This window comes from Salmo trutta, chromosome 15 (assembly GCF_901001165.1).
Source record: "Salmo trutta chromosome 15, fSalTru1.1, whole genome shotgun sequence".
Classification (NCBI taxonomy): domain Eukaryota; kingdom Metazoa; phylum Chordata; class Actinopteri; order Salmoniformes; family Salmonidae; genus Salmo; species Salmo trutta.
This window is the reverse complement of record NC_042971.1, coordinates 43,365,042-43,385,341: the sequence shown is the minus strand read 5'-3', so window position 1 is coordinate 43,385,341 and position 20,300 is coordinate 43,365,042. Positions and strand designations below refer to the sequence as shown.

The 20,300-nt window shown below is 43.3% G+C and overlaps 1 protein-coding gene across 5 annotated transcripts; it reads left to right on the top strand.

Moving 5' to 3' along the window:
- The first annotated feature begins 739 nt into the window (after positions 1-739).
- LOC115149120 (CUE domain-containing protein 1) lies at positions 740-18,696 on the top strand. Of its 5 annotated transcripts, none has more exons than XR_003866803.1 (11): positions 740-1,029; positions 1,260-1,330; positions 11,740-12,458; positions 13,496-13,632; positions 14,396-14,558; positions 14,881-15,127; positions 15,426-15,497; positions 15,893-15,982; positions 16,483-16,576; positions 16,963-17,653; positions 17,820-17,884. XR_003866803.1 is itself a non-coding variant. In XM_029691656.1 (11 exons), coding segments are annotated over exons 2-11 (1,260 nt in total). In that variant the 5' UTR covers positions 741-1,029; positions 11,740-12,134; the 3' UTR covers positions 17,995-18,696. The 5 variants fall into 5 exon arrangements, 1 of the variants encoding a protein (XP_029547516.1); XM_029691656.1 differs by lacking the exon at positions 1,260-1,330 and adding an exon at positions 17,994-18,696 and having other exon boundaries at positions 741-1,029; positions 17,592-17,653; positions 17,820-17,889; XR_003866804.1 differs by lacking the exon at positions 1,260-1,330 and having other exon boundaries at positions 740-937.
- The last annotated feature ends 1,604 nt before the right edge of the window (positions 18,697-20,300 follow it).

The window sequence follows — 20,300 nt, the reverse complement described above, 5'->3', positions numbered from 1 at the left end:
GATCCTCTTCTGATGTGTACACACAGTTCAAGGTGGCTGGATGATGCACCCTATTTAAAATGGTAAAATCTATGAAGAAGAGAAAGGATATATTAGATATTGTGTGTTTTCATTAAGAAAATATCTATATTAATTAGAATAATTCAGTGTACCTAAATGTTGGCAATTCTCCAGTGTTGTAGTATTAGGCTCTCATCTGACCAAATGAGAGGATGAAATCAGTGTTTTATTGCTGCCAACATTATGAGATCAAACTGAAAAAAAAATAATCTAAGTCATGCGTGACGACCGTTCTTAGAGGCTCAGTTTAGATCTGAATTGTGAATACCCCAAGGGAAAAGCAAGCTTGTAAGAAGCAGGTGGTTTTTGTTTGGAGCCTTTTGTCCCCCCCTCTCAGAGGATTAAGTCAGAGGCCACTGTCGCACATATGAGTTGCCTCTTGTTTTCATGAATGAATACAATTATTTTGCAAAAATGTATTAACTTTAGTACAGCAGTTATTCAGCTATTGCAATTTTGCTTTCGAAAAATAAAGCATTTGTGGATTATAAATAATACAAAAGTATATGATCGCATGTAGGCTACATAATTGCTGTTTTCCTTTATCTAAATATCATCCTTATTTACAAAAACCTGATAAAAGTATCATTGTTGCCCCTTGGCCTCTGTGATTCCCATATTTCTCCACTAGGCTGCTCTCTGGCTCCATGTGTCTGCGCCGCGCGTGACTCGGAACTACAGTGAAGGACTGCAGTCAGGTTATCCAACGTCAAGCAAGGCTATCCATGCTCGACTGAATTTGCGTGCAATAGCTTGATCGTCGTGGAGAAGTGGGAGAAAGAGCATCATTGGATGACAGACAGCACAGTATTCCGTCGCAACCGCAATTTGCGCCCAGAGAAAACACTTTCCGTCAACGTTTACCATCTCCCCTTGGGTAAACAAATCATTGTTTTTGAATTTCGATAGTAGCAATGGGGTCGCTACTTCCTTTTCTAGCTGCAGATGTTGGCGTCCGCTCTTTGCCTGGTAAGGGTTGGGAGTTTACATTTCACACATCAAAAATGCTAGCTAGCAAAGCTAACGTAGCTTGCTAAAGCTAGCTCACTAACTACATTTCAATGGCGCAAGTACCATACACCATTTCAAATGTCGTTTTTTGTTTTAAATACTTAAGTTATTCCATGTTAACTGTCCTGTAGAATTTTTACAGGTTTTAATGTTTCTGCTTGCAATTTCTGTTTGTTAACTCGTCTTAGCTAGTTAGCAGATAACCAACCAGCTAACTGTCACCTGAAGAGTGTTACGAGATGAAGTTGGCGACCTTTTGGTGAGTGGTGTCGCGTGCTTCACCAGCCACGCAGCTGTGTGCACCACGGGCACGAGCAATCACAGTGCCATTTATCTTGTGCTGCTGCCTTGCTCACCAGGCCCCCAGGGTCTCCTGGCTCAGATGTCCATGGCTGGGGTCAATTCTATTTCAATGTCAGGTGCATATCATCACCTATCATGTTATCTCTGGCCAGCTGATTTTTGTCATTTATTTTTTCCCTGTTATTTTATTACATTATCGTAAAGCATTTTTGTGTTTCAGAAAAATACTATAAAAATCATATGATGTGGATTATAGAATTTAATTGATTACAAATGTCAAATTATAATTTCTCCAGAGCTATATTACAGTACGGTTCTGCCTGTACCTTGTTAGTGCACAAGATTAGGGCATAATTTAAAGGTAGTGTACTATGTCGGCATATGTGTGGAGAATAGTAGGACTCGGTCATACAGTGCCTTCGGGAAATGTATTCAGACAGGATTGTGTCGAGGTACAGATCTGGGGAAGGGTACCAAAACATTTCTGCTGCATTGAAGATCATCAAGAACACAGTGGCCTCCATCATTCTTAAATGGAAGAAGTTTGGAACCACCAAGACTCTTCCTAGAGCTGGCCGCCCAGCCAAACTGAGCAATTGGGGGAGAAGGGCCTTGGTGACCAAGAGTCCCGTGGTCACTCTGACAGAGCTCTAGAGTTCCTCTGATAACCTCCCCAGTTATTGTAATGGTGAGAGGTTAGCATGTATTGGGGGTATGATATTTGTGCGTCTGTACATTTCTCTCTCATCGTTATTCACTATTCATTCAGGACTATATGTAATCATGGTATCATCCACATTGATGTAGAAGTGTTTAGAAACATATTCTATTCTTATTCTACAATAAAAGTTACTCCAAAATTATACAAAATAATCTCAAATGCAACCAAAACAAACAGCAAATGCATTCAACACGTTTGTAGAGTCACAAGCTTGATGTAATCATTGCGTGCTAGGAATATGGGACTTTTGACATACTAAACTTTTGACTACTTCATGTATTGTGACTCCAAAGGTATTGTGACAAGTGGTCCCCTAAAATGGGGGGACTATGTACATAAAGTGCTGTAATTTCTAAATGGTTCACCCGATATGGATGAAAATACCCTCAAATTAAAGTTGACAATCTGCACTTTAATCTCATAGTCATTGTATCATTGCTGGAGTTCAAAGCCAGAACAACAAAAAAATGTGTCACTGTCCCAATAATTACAGAGGACACTAATGGCTCTGGTAGGACTGTAGAGTGAAGGAAGTCTCCTCCCTGTGCTTGGCTGCCAGAGAGGCTGGGGACCCGACTGAGAAGCGCCCTGGGGAGAGCTTTAGGATTGTTGTTGTGGAAAGTGTGACTACAGGGGCAAGAATGCTGTCCCCACTGTTTTCCTGAATATGGGAGAGCTAAGCATTTCCTGTGTGTGTGTGTTTTAAACCTCTCCAGGGAGAGAAGTAAACTTCTGCTCTCTATCTCATTTGGCAGAAGGCCCATAATATATGGACCTATCATGAATATTGGGCTTTTTCATCATAAGATCTTATTGTTAGTGAAGTGCTTTTATCCCTCACTGGCACCGCAGACTTCCAGATACAGGGTCTTTGGAGTTAGGCTAATTAACGAAAATATGTCGTATTGGAGCCTCAGTTGCTTTCTTTCCTGTCTCTAGGCCTAAGTTAGAGGAAAAAAACTAAAGTAAGGGACATATTCAATGTCAGGGTAATCACATTTTGGTCCAGGACTGAGCTATAGCCTAGCCTAGCCTACACCCCAGTGTGTTTACTCAGGGTTACAGTATTGTGTTAACTGAAAACAGACATGCAGTCCTTTGTGTAGGCGGACATCATAATCATTCAAAGAGAACTTATGACCGCTAGTCCGCTACTCATATCAAGGGCCAGTGCAGCTCTATAAACTGCTCAAATTGGCTTAATTTCAGAATGCTCCAGGGGATGAAGAGATTCTTATTTCTCCAGCACACAGTCCGTTTCACCTGAACACCACAGTGATTTTGGCCAGTGATGAGAGCCTTTGGTGTGGAAGGCTAGCACTTTTGTATGAAGAGGGCAGTAGTCTGGTCCCATGTTAGCTTGGCTTAGGCAATCCACTGCTATTAGGCCATTATTCTGTTGCTTTACACACTGTTTTTCTCTGACGGGGGATTTTGCTGCTCTTCAGGTCCGTCTTAATCAGGTTCCAAAAGTCTCTGAGGTATGATGGGAAGTTGTCAGCCTGGAAAATGAGAATCTGAAAAATAAAATGATCAGCTTTTACCTCATGACAGTGATTGAATTCATCATAAGTGGCTTTTGTCATTTTTGGGCATGACATTTTTTTGTAGATTAATATTATTTCATCATAGTTGTGGGTGTAAGACGAGGAAGTATTATATTCCCCTTATGCTACGGTAACTACCCCAAGGGTAGCAACATCAAAAGTATCTGCACCTGCTTAGGGCAACAACATCAACAGTATCTGCCCATTCTACGATAATATAATAATATATGCAATTTTTTTTGTTCCATAGCATAATAGAGAGATGTATGTGACGTATACAAATGTAAGCGCGATTTGAAATTGTTATGTTTTAGTTAAATATATATCTGTTTGGGCTTCTTGCAGTCAATTTGCGGTCTACAATTATTTGTAGTTTATGTCCGGCCCCCCGAGCCTCCGCTCAAGAAAAATTTGCCCGCAGCTGAATGTAGTTCATGATCCTTGATACAGTGCATTGGGAAAGTATTCAGACCCTTTGACCTTTTCCACATTTTGTTACGTTACAGCCTTATTCTAAAATTGATTCAATTATTTTGTTCCTCATCAATCTAAGAACAATATGCCATAATGCCAAAGCAAAAACGTTTATTTTTATTTTTGCAAATGTATAAAAAATTTAAAACAGATATACCTTACTTACGTAAGTATTCCGACCCTTTGCTGTGAGACTCGAATTTGAGCTCAGGTGCAGCCTGTTTCCAGGTGCAGCCTGTTAAGTGTGTTTCGACAACTTGATTGGAGTCCACCTGTGGTAAATTCCCACAGTTGACAGTGCATGTAAAAACTAAGACATGAGATTGAAGGAATTGTCCGTAGAGCTCCGAGACAGGATTGTATCGAGGCACAGATCTGGGGAAGAGTACCAAAAAATGGCTGCGGCCTTGAAGGTCCCCAAGAACACAGTGGCCTCCATTGTTCTTATGGAAGACGGTTGGAACCACCAAGACTCTTCCTAGAGCTGGCCTCCCTGCCAAACTGAGCAATCGGTGGAGAAGGGACTTGGTCAGGGAGGTGACCAAGAACCCAATAGTAACTCTGACAGAGCTACAGAGTTCCTCTGTGGAGATGGGAGAACCTTCTAGAAGGACAACCATCTCTGCAGCACTCCACCAATCAGGCCTTTATGGTAGAGTGGCAAGATGGAAGACAGTCCTCAGGAAAAGGCACAAGACAGCTAGCTTTGAGTTTGCCAAAAGGCACCTAAAGGACTCTCAGACCATGAGAAACAAGATCCTCTGGTCTGATGAAACCAAGATTGAGCTTTTTGGCCTGAATGCCAAGTGTCTCATCTGGAGGAAATCTGGCACAATCCCTATGGTGAAGCATGGTGGTGGAAGCATCATGCTGTAAGGATATTTTTCAGAGGCAGGGACTGGGAGACTAGTCAGGATCGAGGGAAAGATGAATGGAGAAAAGTACAACGAGATCCTTGATGAAAACCTGCTCGCAGAACCTCAGACTGGGGGGAAGGTTCACCTTTCAACAGGACAGCGACCCTAAGCACACAGCCAAGACAATGCAGGAGTGGCTTCGGTACAAGTCTCTGAATGTTCTTGAGTGGTCCAGCCAGAGCCCAGACTTGAACCCGATCAAACATCTCTGGAGAGACCTGAAAATAGCTGTGAGGCAACGCTCCCCCTCCAACATGACAGACCTTGAGAGGATCTGCAGAGAAGAATGGGAGAAACTCCCCAAATACAGGTGAGACAAGCTTGTTGTGTCATACCCAAGAATACTCGAGGCTGTAATCGCTGCCAAAGGTGCTTCAACAAAGTACTGAGTAAAGGCTCTGAATACTTACAGTACCAGTCAAAAGTTTGGATACCTACTCATTCAAGGGTTTTTCTTTATTTGTTATAGTGAAGTCATCACAACCAAAAAAAAGTGTTTTTAATATTTTAGATTCTTCAAAGTAGCCACCCTTTGCCTTGATGACAGCTTTGCACACTCTTGGCATTCTCTCAACCAGCTTCACCTGGAATGCTTTTCCAACAGTCTTGAAGGTGTAGAAAGAGGAGGAAGGGAAGCGCTACTGAGGTACACAATAGTACATTTTGGTAGACAGAAGGTGCTCTTTGGTAAAAGGGGTGAATTGGTCATCAAAAAGAAAGGAGGACCAAGGCACTCTTCATATAAAGAACTAAAATGCCTTTATTAGTATGGCATGTTCAATAGAAACAAGGTTTTTAAAAAATCCGATGTGTTTCGGCTGCATGGCCTTCGTCAGGGAGTACAAAGAAATAATACAATGTCCTCTTTTTAACAGCTTTTCCAATTAGCCCTAATTTGAAGAGGGAGTGGTTACAAAATTGATTGGACACACCTAGTAAGCAATACTATACGCATTAAAAAGTGAAACACTGTAGCTGTGCCATCACACAAAAAAAAGGAAGATGATACAACTCCAAGCTAGAGGCACCAGAACACCCAGCAAGCTAGTTCCAACCCTAAACATGTCTGGGAGAGATGTCAAGAACAAGAAAGCAATATATTCCCTAGTACACTTGAACACAACAAAACATGAACAACAACAGTCTAAACATACTAAACAAAGCGGAGGGCAATTGAGAAAAAAGACCACTAGATGACAGCAAATGGACCTATCACAACCCTACAGGAATGGTGAGAAATCCAAATCTTCATTTAAACCAGGGTATTTAGTGGCCTGTAGTTTGTAAATCCAAAAACTTTCCCTTTGGTTTAACTGTTTTAAGACGGTCCCCTTTTCTAATAGAGGCCGGAATATGATCAATACCCATAGCTTGTAGGGAGGCAGGGTTGCCTTGGTGTAAGGACTTATAGTGCCTTGCCATGGGGGAGTCGTCATTGCCTACCCGTATGGCGTACTTGTGTTCCGCTTGGCGATCTTGAAGGCGTCTCTTTGTCCGTCCAATGTAGAACACCTTGCAATGTGGACATTCCAATCTATAGATGACATGAGTGGTTTTGCAGTTAATGAAATGCTTGACGTAATACTCCATTTTGGAAGCTGTGTCAACAAAATACTTTTTCTGTGCAATATTTCTGCAGTGGTTGCACTGGTTACATTTAAAAGAGCCCTTGGGTTTGTGGTCAAGCCAAGTTTTTTTGAGAGTCACCCGGAAGATAACTGTACTAATTTGTCATTTAGGGTAGGACATCTCTTAAAGCTTATGACTGGTGGCTCAGGAAAGACTTGGCATAGTAGAGTATCACTTTGGATGATTCCCCAATTATTTTTAATGATTCTTTTAATGTTCTCTGCTTCAGTACTGTATTTTGTAACAAAATACACTCTCTCTGATGATCACGAGGCACTCCCCTTCGCAACAAGTTCTCTGTCAAGTAATCCAGCCCTTGTACCTGCATCTTTCAGGACCTGAACGCTGTAGCCCCGATTCAAGAAGCAATTCTCCAATTCAGCAGCTTTGACACTGTAGTCTGTTTCCTGATCGCAAATTCTGCGGACTCTTTGGAATTGGCCATATGGAATATTCTCTTTTAGCCTTTTGGGGTGAAAGCTGTCTGCCCTCAGAATGGTATTCCCATCTGTAGGCTTCCTAAAGATTGATGTGTGCAAACAACCTTTGTCATTTTTCCTAATGTCGAGGTCCAAAAAATGAATGTTATGCTTGCTGTACTCCATAGTTAGTTTGATGTTAGGGTTAATGCTGTTAAGGTATTGGTGGAAGGAAATAAGTTCATCTTCTGAGCCGGGCCAAAATAGGCAAACATCATCAATATAGTGTCCCCACCATATAATCTTGAAGCTGTTCCCTCATATGCTGAGCACTTGTTGGCTGCTTTTCGTTCACTCTGTGGTCCAATTCATCCCAAACCATCTCAACTGGGTTGAGGTTGTGTGATTGTGGAGGCCAGGGCATCTGATGTAGCACTCCATCACTCTCCTTCTTGGTCAAATAGCCCTTACACAGCCTGAAGGTGTGTTGGGTCATTGTCCTGTTGAAAAACAAATTATATCCCCACTATGTGCAAGCCAGATGGGATGGCGTATCACTGCAGAATGCTGTGGTAGCCATGCTGGTTAAGTGTGCCTGGAATTCTAAAGAAATCACAAATTTGGACTCATCAGACCCAAGGACAGATATCCACCGGTCTAATGTCTATTGCTCGTGTTTCTTGGCCCAAGCAAGTCTCTTCTTATTATTAGTGACCTTTAGTAGTGGTTTCTTTGCAGCAATTACTCTAATGAACATCCTCTGCAGCAGAGGTAACTCTGGGTCTTCCTTTCCTGTGGCGGTCCTCATGAGAGCCAGTTTCATCATAGCGCTTGATGGTTTTTGCGACTGCACTTGAATAAACTTTCAAAGTTCTTGAAGGTTTCTGGATTGACTGACCTTCATGTCTTAAAGTAATGATGTACTGTCATTTCTCTTTGCTTATTTGAGCTCTTCTTGCCATAATATGGATTTGGTATTTTACCAAATAAGGTCTATCTTCTATATACCCACCCCTACCTTGTCACAACACAACTTATTGGCTCAAATGCATTAAGAAGGAAAGAAATTCCACAAATGAACTTTTAACAAGGCACACCTTTTAATTGAAATGCATTCCAGGTGATTACCTCATGAAGCTGGTTGAGAGTGTTATTTCATTGTTTTGATGTCTTCACTATTATTCTACAATGTTAAATAATAGTAAAAATAAAGAACAACCTTGGAATGAGAAGGGGTGTCCAAACTTTTGACTGGTACTGTATGTAAATGTATTTTTTCAGTAATATTTTTCTTTATACATTTGCTCAAAACCTGTTTTTGCTTTGTCATTATGGGGTATTGTGTATAGATTGATGAGGAGAGAAAAAACTATTTAGTTAATTTTAGAATAAGGTTGTAACGTAACAAAACGTGGAAAAAGTCAAGGTGTCTGAATACTTTCCGAATGCACTGTATATAGCATTTGCCTTTTTGCTTTGCTTTGCATGAAGGTAAGACCGTTGTTTTCATCAAGCATGTTCACAGCTGTTCTGCGTCTTGAATTTGTCTCTGGCTACTTGCACAAATCAGATTGACATTGCCTACGGCACCAGGCAGGAGGTTTGTTTTCCGTTTCCATTGCCATGGAACTGGGGTCTGACAGAATTATAATTGTGTTGGCAATGATTAGAATGGTAGGGGGAGTGTCATATTCCTATCAAGCTTGTCACTGCAGAAGAGGATGCTATACTGCAAATAACTTCATACATAGTGATACCAGGTAGTCATTTTCTTATGATATGATTACCTCGCTGCCTACAATGATACCTTAGCCTAGTCAGGAGAATTGAGGTTCTTGGAAGAGATCCCCTCTTTTCATATTGATTGGCTAAATCCAAAACATCTAGGCCTAGCTCGCCAAAGATGATAATATTTGTGTGTATCTAGCACCATATGTTGTGCATTCTCTTTCATCACAGAGATTTATCAAACTGTCCTTTGCCTACTCCCGGTATCTGTAATCAGCTCAGGGCATGACCAGCAGGCATTAGTTATGGGTGACGTAAGCAAGCCCTATGCTCTATGTAATTCACAAGGGCAAAGCAGTCCTCCCCTGGCTCCCGTATCGGTAAGCAGCTCCAGCTATGCAGCCTACATGAGGACAAAGAGCTGTGGTGGATTGTGGTGCTAAATATAGCTGGACGCTAGGTACAGATTAGTGTTGTATAGTGAAAAGTGAGGGATCAGTGTGTGGGGAATATCATTCAGCCAGCTCGGCAATGATTGATTTGACAACGTGGGCTCTCCCCCAGACAGCTCGCTGGCTTCAATTGATGTCTGCCTGCAGGATGTTTGATAAGACCTATCCTATCATATCCTAGAGAGGTATCTGGAAGAAGAGCATGATGAGTGATTCTACTTTGTGGATTGGTTGCTGTAAGTCAATCCTCTCTTTCAGTCAGTTTAGCATAGCATCTATTATGCTAAGGAGTAAGTGTTAATGTAAAGATAGGCTGTCTTTTGTATGTTCAGTCTCTGGTTTCTGCTAATCTGGCTTCAGACCCCTTGACTTTTTCCACATTTTGTTACGTTACAGCTTCATTCTAAAAATGGATTAAAAAAGAAATCCTCATCAATCTCCACACCTCATAATTGCAAATGTATTTTTTGCAAATGTATAAAAAACGGAAATATCTCATTTACATAAGTATTCAGACCCTTTACTTGGTACTTTGTTGAAGCACCTTTTGGCACCGATTACAGCCTCGAGTCTTCTTGGGTATGACGCTGCAAGCTTGGCACACCATTATTTGGGGAGTTTCTCCCATTCTTCTCTGCAGATCCTCTCAAGCTTTGTCAGGTTGGATGGGGAGCGTCGCTGCACAGCTATTTTTGAGTGGTCCAGGCTCTGGCTGGGCCACTCAAGGACATTCAGAGACTAGTCCCGAAGCCACTCCTGCATTGTCTTGGCTGTGTGCTTAGGGTCGTTATCCTGTTGGAAGGTGAACCTCCGCCCCAGTCTGAGGTCCTGAGCGCTCGGGAGCAGGTTTTCATCAAGGATCTCTCTGCTCCGTTCATCTTTCCTTTAATCCTGACTAGTCTTCCAGTCCATGCTGCTGAAAAATATCCCCACAGCATGATGCTTCCACCACCGTGCTTCACCGTAGGGATGGTGCCAGGTTCCCTCCAGACGTGACGCTTGGCATTTAAGTCAAAGAGTTCAATCTTGGTTTCATCAGATCAGAGACAATCGGGTTCTTGGTCACCTACCTGACCAAGGCCCTTCTCCCCCGATTGCTCCGTTTGGCCGGTCGGCCAGCTCTTGGAAGGGTCTTGGTGGTTCCAAACTTCTTCCATTTAAGAATGATGTGTTCTTGGGGACCTTCAATGCTGCAGAAATGTTTTGGTACCCTTCCCCACTGGAAAATTGCTTCTATCCCCAGGGCTTGGTTTTTGCTCTGACATGCACTGTCAACTGTGGGACCTTATATAGACAGGTGTGTGTGCCTTTTCCAAATCATGTCCAATTAAATGAATTTACCACAGGTGGACTCCAATCAAGTTGTAGAAACATCCATTTTAGAATAAGGCTGTAACGTAACAATGTGGAAAAAGTCAAGGGATCTGAATACTTTTAGAATGCATTGTATGTTTGTGTCAGATCATATGGTGTGCCATGACATCAACAAAAAATATATATTTTCTAGAAGAAACTCTTAGCAGCCAGACCATAGGACAGGGCAGAGCACTGTGTCCTTGGTGCAGCACTGTGATTCACAGGTTAACGTCACACTTCCCCATTTCATCCTGTGTGCTCCATTATGTTTTCAATTGGCATCTCCTACATTCATACAATTTCTTGACTGTGTCCAGCTAGCTAATAATCACCCAAATGAAAGCTACACAGTCCGGGAGCATCAAAAACGATGGATAGAGGACCATTTTTGCACATTTTGAAGACAAGGAAATATAACCAATTCATGGTGCGACCCTCCGGGCCTTGTTGAAGCCTGAATGCGGCCCCCAGGGCGAAACCCTTATTTGCCCAAATTTGACAGTGTCTATGCCTGTTGACTGACTGTGATGAGCTGCTGCTGGGCTAGGCTGGCTTCATAGTCACACGCGCGGGTGTTACTGCTTTTGCATCTCTGAAAAACTTCTGCATGGCTGTGCTGGTGTGGAGTGTTTACTCAGTGGCAGGCTGATTCATTCAGCTCCTGTGACCTGCTTAGGCGGTGCATGTGGTGGCCCTCTGGGTCATGGTGCAGTTCGCAGCGGGTGATGCCTCTAGCCTCTGCTCTGTCCTCTGCTGGCACTGGCTGACTCTTTTCTGGGGCCTGGGGACACAAGCGCTGCTGTGGGAATGCGGACACCTAGGGTGACTGGGCTGGTGCAGGGTGTCGTTGTCGGGGAAGTAATGCTATCAGACAGCAACTCTGAGACGGCCCCCAAGCTGAGTTGTAACAGCACTTTTTGTGTGTGTGTGTGTGTGTGTGTGTGTCCCAGCAATGTATAGCCTTATCTTTCTATAGCCTCCTTGGACACACCTCGGCTATTGCTCGAGAGGAACATGTTAATTTGCACCGCTGCTCATTGTGATGCTCAGTCATGATGTCTTGTCTGCTTCTCCACAACATGGCTGCTGTTCCTGACATTCTTCCTGTTCCCAACACTGCAGGTGTGAAGGGATGCGTGGGCTGGAAGTCCTAGGGCACTGCTAGCCCACCTCTGCTCAGAGAGAACGCAGCACTGTGTCCTCAACACTGCCTGCCTGCCTGGGAAGACCAGCCACCACATCCTCACAGCATTGGATGCAGCTGGCTCAAAAACAGAGGAAGAAGAAGAAGAAGCGAGCCGGGCTGTCTGTGGTGTTGTGATGATGAGGGGATAACGGGGCCGAGCGCTGAGGGCCTGAGGTGGACTGGCACAGTTGAAGCAGCAGGCCAGGGTTAAGCCAGGGGAGGGGAGGCAGGCGGTGGGGCGCCCACCGTCTAGGGACCAGGAGCCACCATTTCTCGGGTGGTGTTGCCGGCGCGGAGGAGGGGCGCCGTACGGAGGCTGGAGGCTCTCTGGATGATGACCAGCCTGTTCCGCCGCCACAGCAACAGCGGTGGTAACCATGGTGATGTGGCGCCGCACGAGGAAAGCCCTGTTCCAGGTGAACTCAACAACAGTCGTCCCGGTGGGGGTGGGCGCACGGTGCGGCGTCTGGAGTTCAACCAGGCCATGGAGGACTTCAGGACCATGTTCCCCAGCATGGAACAGGAGGTGATAGAGTGTGTTCTGCGGGCCAACCACGGAGCCGTGGACTCCACCATCGACCAGCTGCTCCGGATGAGCCTAGACGGACACGGCTCTAACGACAGCTCTGACTCAGAGGACAGCCTTCCTCCTGAGGTACGTCTGGGGGCTACTGGTATAGGAACTAGTGGGTAGCCCAGATTAAACTAAGTGAACCCAACCTAAGACCGTCTGAGACTATAGCTTATCATGAAATGCATGTCAAAGTTGGCAGCTACTTTTTCACCAAATATTCATTCATACACCTTATTTCATTGTATTTATTTGTTTGCCTCTTCAAACCAGATGGTTGGCTCCTGGGGAGGGAAAAGTATTTGATGTTGCTTTTAATATGCAGTTGTAGTGGATGACATGCGTTTCTCTGGAGGTCACTGTGATTATACACTGCTCTTGTTGACATAAAGCTTTGATAGGCTGTCTAAAGTGGTCTTCAAAAGCTTGCCAATACCCAGAGGTAGGCTATACACTGTATGCTCTCTAGCAATGTGTTGACTGCTGTGAACAGCCAAGACAAGCCATTCCTTTGGACATTCATGAACTCCCTTTGTACTGATGCATAAACTCTTTCTGAGTAGTAACAAGGTTGTATCAAGTGCCATATTGGACTGCCAAGCTGTTCGCTTTGTATTTGATTAAATTACTGCAGGTCTCTCAATTCCAACCATAGTTTGTGTTTTTATTAGCCTCAGTCCACTCTGACTGTATTTCACCAATGACACCATGCTCCACACAGGATATTATTTAACTTTGTTTAGTTTATTTCCCCCTATCACTCTGAATGACCTGAGAGAGAGAAGGAGATGTTTATCTTAATAAATGATGAAGAGCTGAACTTAATACTTATAGTGGAGTGTATTCTACCTCGCATGCTAGGCTGTTATTTGGAAAGTGAAGTTAATTTACATTGATTAAATACAGGATGAAAACCTGCTGCTTGAGGTTAGTAAAACAGCCCAATGAAAGCCCTCACATTGCCTCTTATTAAGGGCATAAAGGCTGAGCTGCATTTCCTATGAGCAGTTATAATACAGATTCATTTCATCTGCTCTTTGAAGTGTTCATATGTGCCATCTGAAGGGTTGTCATGCCCTTTAGAACATTCTCAATCTCTCCCCTGACCTCTGACCCTGTAGATCCTGGAGCGAACGTTGGAGCCGGACAGCTCTGACGAGGAGCCCCCGCTGGTCTACTCCCCACCCTCCTATGACATGCACATCTACGACAGGAAGTACCCAGACGAGGTCCTGCCCACAGCCTCACCACCTCCCAGGCAAGGAGAGAGAGAGAGAGAGAGAGAGAGAGAGAGAGAGAGAGAGAGAGAGAGAGAGAGAGAGAGAGAGAGAGAGAGAGAGAGAGAGAGAGAGAGAGAGAGAGAGAGAGAGAGAGAGAGAGAGAGAGAGAGAGAGAGAGAGAGAGAGAGAGAGAGAGAGAGAGAGAGAGAGAGAGAGAGAGAGAGAGAGAGAGAGAGAGAGAGAGAGAGAGAGAGAGAGAGAGAGAGAGAGAGAGAGAGAGAGAGAGAGAGAGAGAGAGAGAGAGAGAGAGAGAGAGAGAGAGAGAGAGAGAGAGAGAGAGAGAGAGAGAGAGAGAGATCGATCCCAGGGCCAATATCATGGGATAATATCAATTAATGAATACATTTTCTCTGAAACCATCATTTACATGAGTGTTGAGATACATATTCTTCTTTGGTGCTTTCTCTATATCTAATACTTGATATGGCTGGTCAGCGATTCATGCTGTGAGTGCTTTGAATGCTAAGAGGTTCATAATGCCTTCAATGCTCCACCTGCTGTCTAATGAATGCTAATGCAGCAGCTATGAAATCCATGCGAGGTACATGTTCTTAACTGTGCTCTAACTTGGGTAGATCTGTAGACCTAATACTAGTGATAGTTTTGTTATATGAACACAACGTTGTATATGTGTGCCGAGGAGGATCCTTTGAAGATGACCAACACAACATTATTGATATTTACTGTTACAGAACGTAGCATCACTGGAACTAACAATATCCTTTGCCGTCTCTCTGCCAGCTTTGATGCCAGTCAAACTCCTCCCTGCCAGCCCCCTCCTTGTCCACCACCTCCCGCCAGTCAATGGCAGGTTGGCAGTTACAGGAACTGGAACCCACCGTTACTAGGCAACCTCCCTGATGACTTCCTGCGGATCCTGCCTCAGCAGCTGGATAGTCTGCCAGTAGGTAGATTTGTTGGTCAGCCCCTAATGGACCATCAACCCACACTGCCATTACTTACAGACCACTGCCTGGCGCTCTGCTCTGATGGCCAACTGGCTGGATAATTACCAGCCTCTGCAATGGGCTGCACGCTAAGAAAAATACAGTTCAGCTATTTATACAGAATCAGTTCCCTGGTAGTCTTCCAAAAATGAAGACACCACCCAAAAAAACGAGATATTATTTTCAATTCATGGTGCAATTTTATAAAAAACTGAAGCATTTCCACATAGGACTTTGACATGTCTAACAGTATTCTCTCTGGTCCCTCCCTCCCTGCAGCGCTCATACACCAGCCTAATGCAGAGTAGTCTGACCCAGCCCTCGTCCTCTTCATCCCTGTCGTCCATGACGCAGCAGGTTCAGCTGGGGGCGGGGGCCAGGGCAGGCCAGGTTGGCATGGAGACTGAGCAGGAGACGAAGCTGAAGCAGTACTTGGGAGATGAGCGCATCGCCCTCTTCCTGCAGAACGAGGAGTTTATGAGGGAGCTGCAGCGCAACCGCGAGTTCCTCATCGCCCTTGAGAGAGGTGTGCACACACACACATCCAAGCACACACTCAGTAATACATCCTCACACTGATTATTTTCTGCAACGTTTCCAAATGTCTTATACAGTACTAAGCGATGATATCACTATGCTTTCATCCCAATCAAGGTATGAAGAGTCAATAGAAGAAAGGTCTCTATGTCATGACAGTGCTTTCCTCTTAATTTTCACCACTTCTGTACTAGTAATTCATGAAGGAAGGCTTGCAGGTTGTCCTGCTACGTGCCTCTATGCCCATAACCCTATTGATGCTGAGACATCGGCTCTGTCTGTTTTAGATCGGCTGCAGTATGAGTCAAAGACATCCAAGTCCCATCATTCACCAGCTTTCATGGGGATGTCCACTCCAGGTAGATATCATTCATTTGCACTCCATAGCATTAAGCTACATCCTAGTACTGTCTCGCTCTGAAAATCTCCAGGTTTCATGTAGGCTCCTGCAGTGAAATGCCTTATTTTAAAGGCACACAGAGGAAGTGTGACCCGGTGTGCATCTCTGATTGATTGATTGATTGATCAATCAATCAATCAAATGTATTTATAAACTTTTTTTTTTCTTTTTTTTTTACATCATCCAATGTCACAAAGTGCTGTACAGAAACCCAGCGTAAAACCCCAAACAGCAAGCAATGCAGATGTAGAAGCACATGTCTCTGTGCGTCTTATCATGTCTTGATGTGTGTGTCTTTCTCTGTTCTTGCGTGTCTCTGTGGGGTCTATTTCACGCTGCTTGTTTGTGTTCTAGGAGATAATTGTGCCTCAGGCTCTGGGGAGGCCTGCACCAATGTTACAGACGATGCCTTGTTCCGTGACAAACTCAAGCACATGGGCAAATGTAAGAACACTCCCGATCTCTGGCTTGCTTTCTGGGGCATAACTAAATATTGTTCTCAATGTATGTGTCTCTCTGTCGCTCCCAAATTCCAAATGTTATCAGAACTTTCCACATTGGGAATGTCCAGTTAGCATAAAATGGTTCTAGGAGGTTCTAGCAGTGCATGGAACTGGACATGAGGGATGGTGTCTATATACAGCAGGGTCATTATTAGAAATCAACATATATCTGTAGGGCATTACCCTCTTAAAGTTGGTGCTCCAGAAAGGTATACAGTAGTAAAAGTCTCCACCGTTCCTGCTCTTAAAACTGCAAATAAGATTTTAAGAATAAGATGTTTTCTGAAATATATAATTATGTATTGATGGACATATGCTTTCTCAAATCCAATCAGTCATATTAATTAAAACAAACTCAGCCCAAACTGTTAACATTTTCATTCACTCAACCAATTGTCTGTTTTCTCTCAACTTTCTATTTGATCCTGTAATCCTCCACAGCTACACGGAAGAAGCTTTTTGAAGTCGCTAGAGCTTTCTCCGAAAAGACCAGAAGAAGAAAAACGAAAAGGAGAGCCCTCTTGAAACACCATCCGTATCCTTCCACTTCACCAGTGGTCCCCTACCCCACCCATCACCTCCCCCTCCTCTCCCTGACAGGCCTCCATTGCCCAATGGTTCTTTTGTCCTTGCCAGAAGTGACCTTGAGCTTCAATTGAACTGAACAGATGCGCTTGCATTGTAAAGATGTAATTAACTATCCCTGAGAAACATCCCTGCATGAGTCCCTGATGAGTGGCTGTAATATCTGCCTTTGTTTCTGAAGTTAGTGGGTTTGATTTCCAAGGAATGTCCCATTTAGTATCCATTTGGGCTTTACTAGGGTTGTGCTGAATTAGGAGGTCCTCTCATGGCCTTGACTCAGAGCAGGCTGAGTATTATGTTTAGACCACTGCCAGTCCTCTTAACATTCTCTATCAGACTGGGTAATGCTGCCTCCACTGCCAACCTCTTAACATTCTCTATCAGACTGGGTAATGCTGCCTCCACTGCCAACCTCTTAACATTCTCTATCAGACTGGGTAATGCTGCCTCCACTGCCAGTCCTCTTAACATTCTCTATCAGACTGGGTAATGCTGCCTCCACTGCCAACCTCTTAACATTCTCTATCAGACTGGGTAATGCTGCCTCCACTGCCAACCTCTTAACATTCTCTATCAGACTGGGTAATGCTGCCTCCACTGCCAGTCCTCTTAACATTCTCTATCAGACTGGGTAATGCTGCCTCCACTGCCAACCTCTTAACATTCTCTATCAGACTGGGTAATGCTGCCTCCACTGCCAGTCCTCTTAACATTCTCTATCAGACTGGGTAATGCTGCCTCCACTGCCAACCTCTTAACATTCTCTATCAGACTGGGTAATGCTGCCTCCACTGCCAGTCCTCTTAACATTCTCTATCAGACTGGGTAATGCTGCCTCCACTGCCAACCTCTTAACATTCTCTATCAGACTGGGTAATGCTGCCTCCACTGCCAGTCCTCTTAACATTCTCTATCAGACTGGGTAATGCTGCCTCCACTGCCAACCTCTTAACATTCTCTATCAGACTGGGTAATGCTGCCTCCACTGCCAACCTCTTGGATGACGAAGATGCCGGACAGCTGAGTGGTACGTTTATCGATGTTTTAATATCATTCTAGTGAAGAAACTTAATTGAATGCTATGAGACATTGATTGGTCGATTTGTTTCATTTAGGCCTAGTCCAATTGTAAGTGGGGAGATGAATGTGGACCACATGCTTATTTGTATGAACCAACTCGTGTGTCTGTACAGAGAAGGACAGCCAACTTAAGAGACCAGGCCCTCAGGAAGAGGAGGTTCCCCAGCAGGAAGTGTTGTCATGGTGAGAGAGCAGTAACTCCACCCACAAAAAACATGCCTTAAACTGTACATTTGTATGTTTTGGATTTCCTCGGCTAACAGTTATCTTACCTATTTCTCTGACAGATTTCTCATATAGTTTCTTCTGTGACAATGGAAGAACAGCATGGTTCACACTACACCTCTGGACCTGAACCAGACCGTCCGAAGTCCCATGGAATATTGTTGCCTTTAGATGCTCTTCAGGACTGGGAAATTTTAAGTCCACCATGACTGATTTGGAAGTCAAAGCAATTCTTCAACCAATGAGATTTTAGCTAGCAAAATGAGCTAGCTAATATTGCTAATGATAAAGTTAGCTAGCTTGACGGAATCAAATGTGAAAGGTCAGTGATGAAACGTCACAACTCTTAAATTGGGTATCATCTCCATCTCCGACTTTCCCACTACGAATTCCAAATTGGGAGGGTCGTTCAAGTGCTTATTTCCTAGTCGAAACATTGTATTTCCCAATTCCGAGTAGCATTTGAAGGCAGTCTTTTGATTTCTTGAAATCAACAAACTAGCTAGTTAGATGCCTTTTTGTATGATTTAAATTACATTTTAATATAAAATATATATTGTTATTGATGGTGAATATTAATAATGTTATGATTTTATTTTAATGTATTACTCATTTTGAATTATTCCTGATAATATCTGGGTGATACAGTGAAAGCTGGAGATGTAATTCCAATACGACTCAGGAGTCTAGTGCATTTTACTTGCATATGAATGGATTTGAACATATTTATACTGAACAAAAATATAAACGCAACAGTTTCAGAGATTTTGCTGAGTTACAGTTCATATCAGGAAATCAGTCAGTTGAAGTAAATAAATTAGGCCCAAATCTATGGATTTCACATGGGCAGGGGTGCAGCCATGAGTGGGCCTTGGAGGGCATAGGCCCACCCACTGAGTACCCAGGCCCACCCACTGGGGAGAATGAGTTGTTTCCCACAAAAGGGCTTTATTACAGACAGAAATACTCTTCAGCATCTCCCCACACATCCCCTCAGACGGTCTTGCAGGTGAAGAAGCTGGATGTGGAGGTCCTGGGTTGACCTGGTTACACATAGTCTTCGGTTGTGAGGCCAGTTGGACGTACTGCCAAATTCTCTAAAACAACATTGGAGCAGCTTATGGTAGAGAAATGAACATTCTCTGGCAACAACTCTGTTGGACATTCCTGCAGTCAGCATGCCAATTACACGCTCCCTCAACTTGGGAGACATCTGTGGCATTGTGTTGCTTGACAAAACTGCACATTTTAAAGTGGCCTTTCATTGTCCCCAGCACAAGGTGTAATGATCATGCTGTTTAATCAGCTTCTTGATATGCCACACCTTATATTGGCAAAATGCTCACTAACAGGGATGTAAACAAATTTGTGTACAACATTTTAGAGAAATAAGCTTTTTTGTGCGTGTGGAATATGTCTGGGATCTTTTATTTCAGCTCATGAAACATGGGACCAACACTTTACATGTTGCGTTATATATTTTTGTTCAGTGTAACTCGGTACCATTCAACAGTCTATTTCTGACCCCATGTGAGTTTGTGTGTGTGGAAAAAAGTATTGTTATATTTTATTCTTACCCCAATGCAACCATATTCTCAATCTGATATTATAATCTCTTCAAAATAGTCTGCCTTGAGGTCCAATTTTAAGGTCCAGATAGGCTAATTCTTCCCGTTGGTCTGTGGTATCTTCCCAGAGATGACCTATGTAGGTGAATACTGTTTCCAGTGTAACAAGAGAGCACTGGTTTGAATCAGAATCGGGACCATCGGTGTAACAATAGCCATGTGGCTAGGGTTTCCTCCTTTAGCATGCATATGCCTATTTACTCAGTAAATCATTTATGTACTGTTTCTCATACAACTTTATAGTACAGTATTTGATACACTATACATTTTCTTCTGTTTGTGGCTTCTACATCTTTGTTTCTAACAGAAGAGAAGTTTGACCTTAAATTGAGGATTTATTCCCGACTTTCACTCTGCTTGCTATTTTCATATTTTACCATGTGTTCTTGCCGATGACTGTCTCTTCCATGACTCTGAGGACACTACACCCCCATTGCAGCTCAGTTTTACTCAAGTCATATGTTTGTGTTTTTGTTATGTAGAGAATAAATGATTTACATTTTATTTGAATATAATAGTTAACTCTTGTCTTTGTAGATGCTTAGGAAAGCAATCTCCTGACTGTATCACAATGATTCACTGGCTTTATGTGATCCTGCTGTAAATGAGACCTGTAAGAGTTGATATAAGTTTTTTTTATTTTGAGTACCATTTTTTTTTTTATTGAGAATACCAATACTTCCTGATAATACTCACGCTGGTTTAGACTGTATGTATCTGCATCATTTAGCTATGTATTTA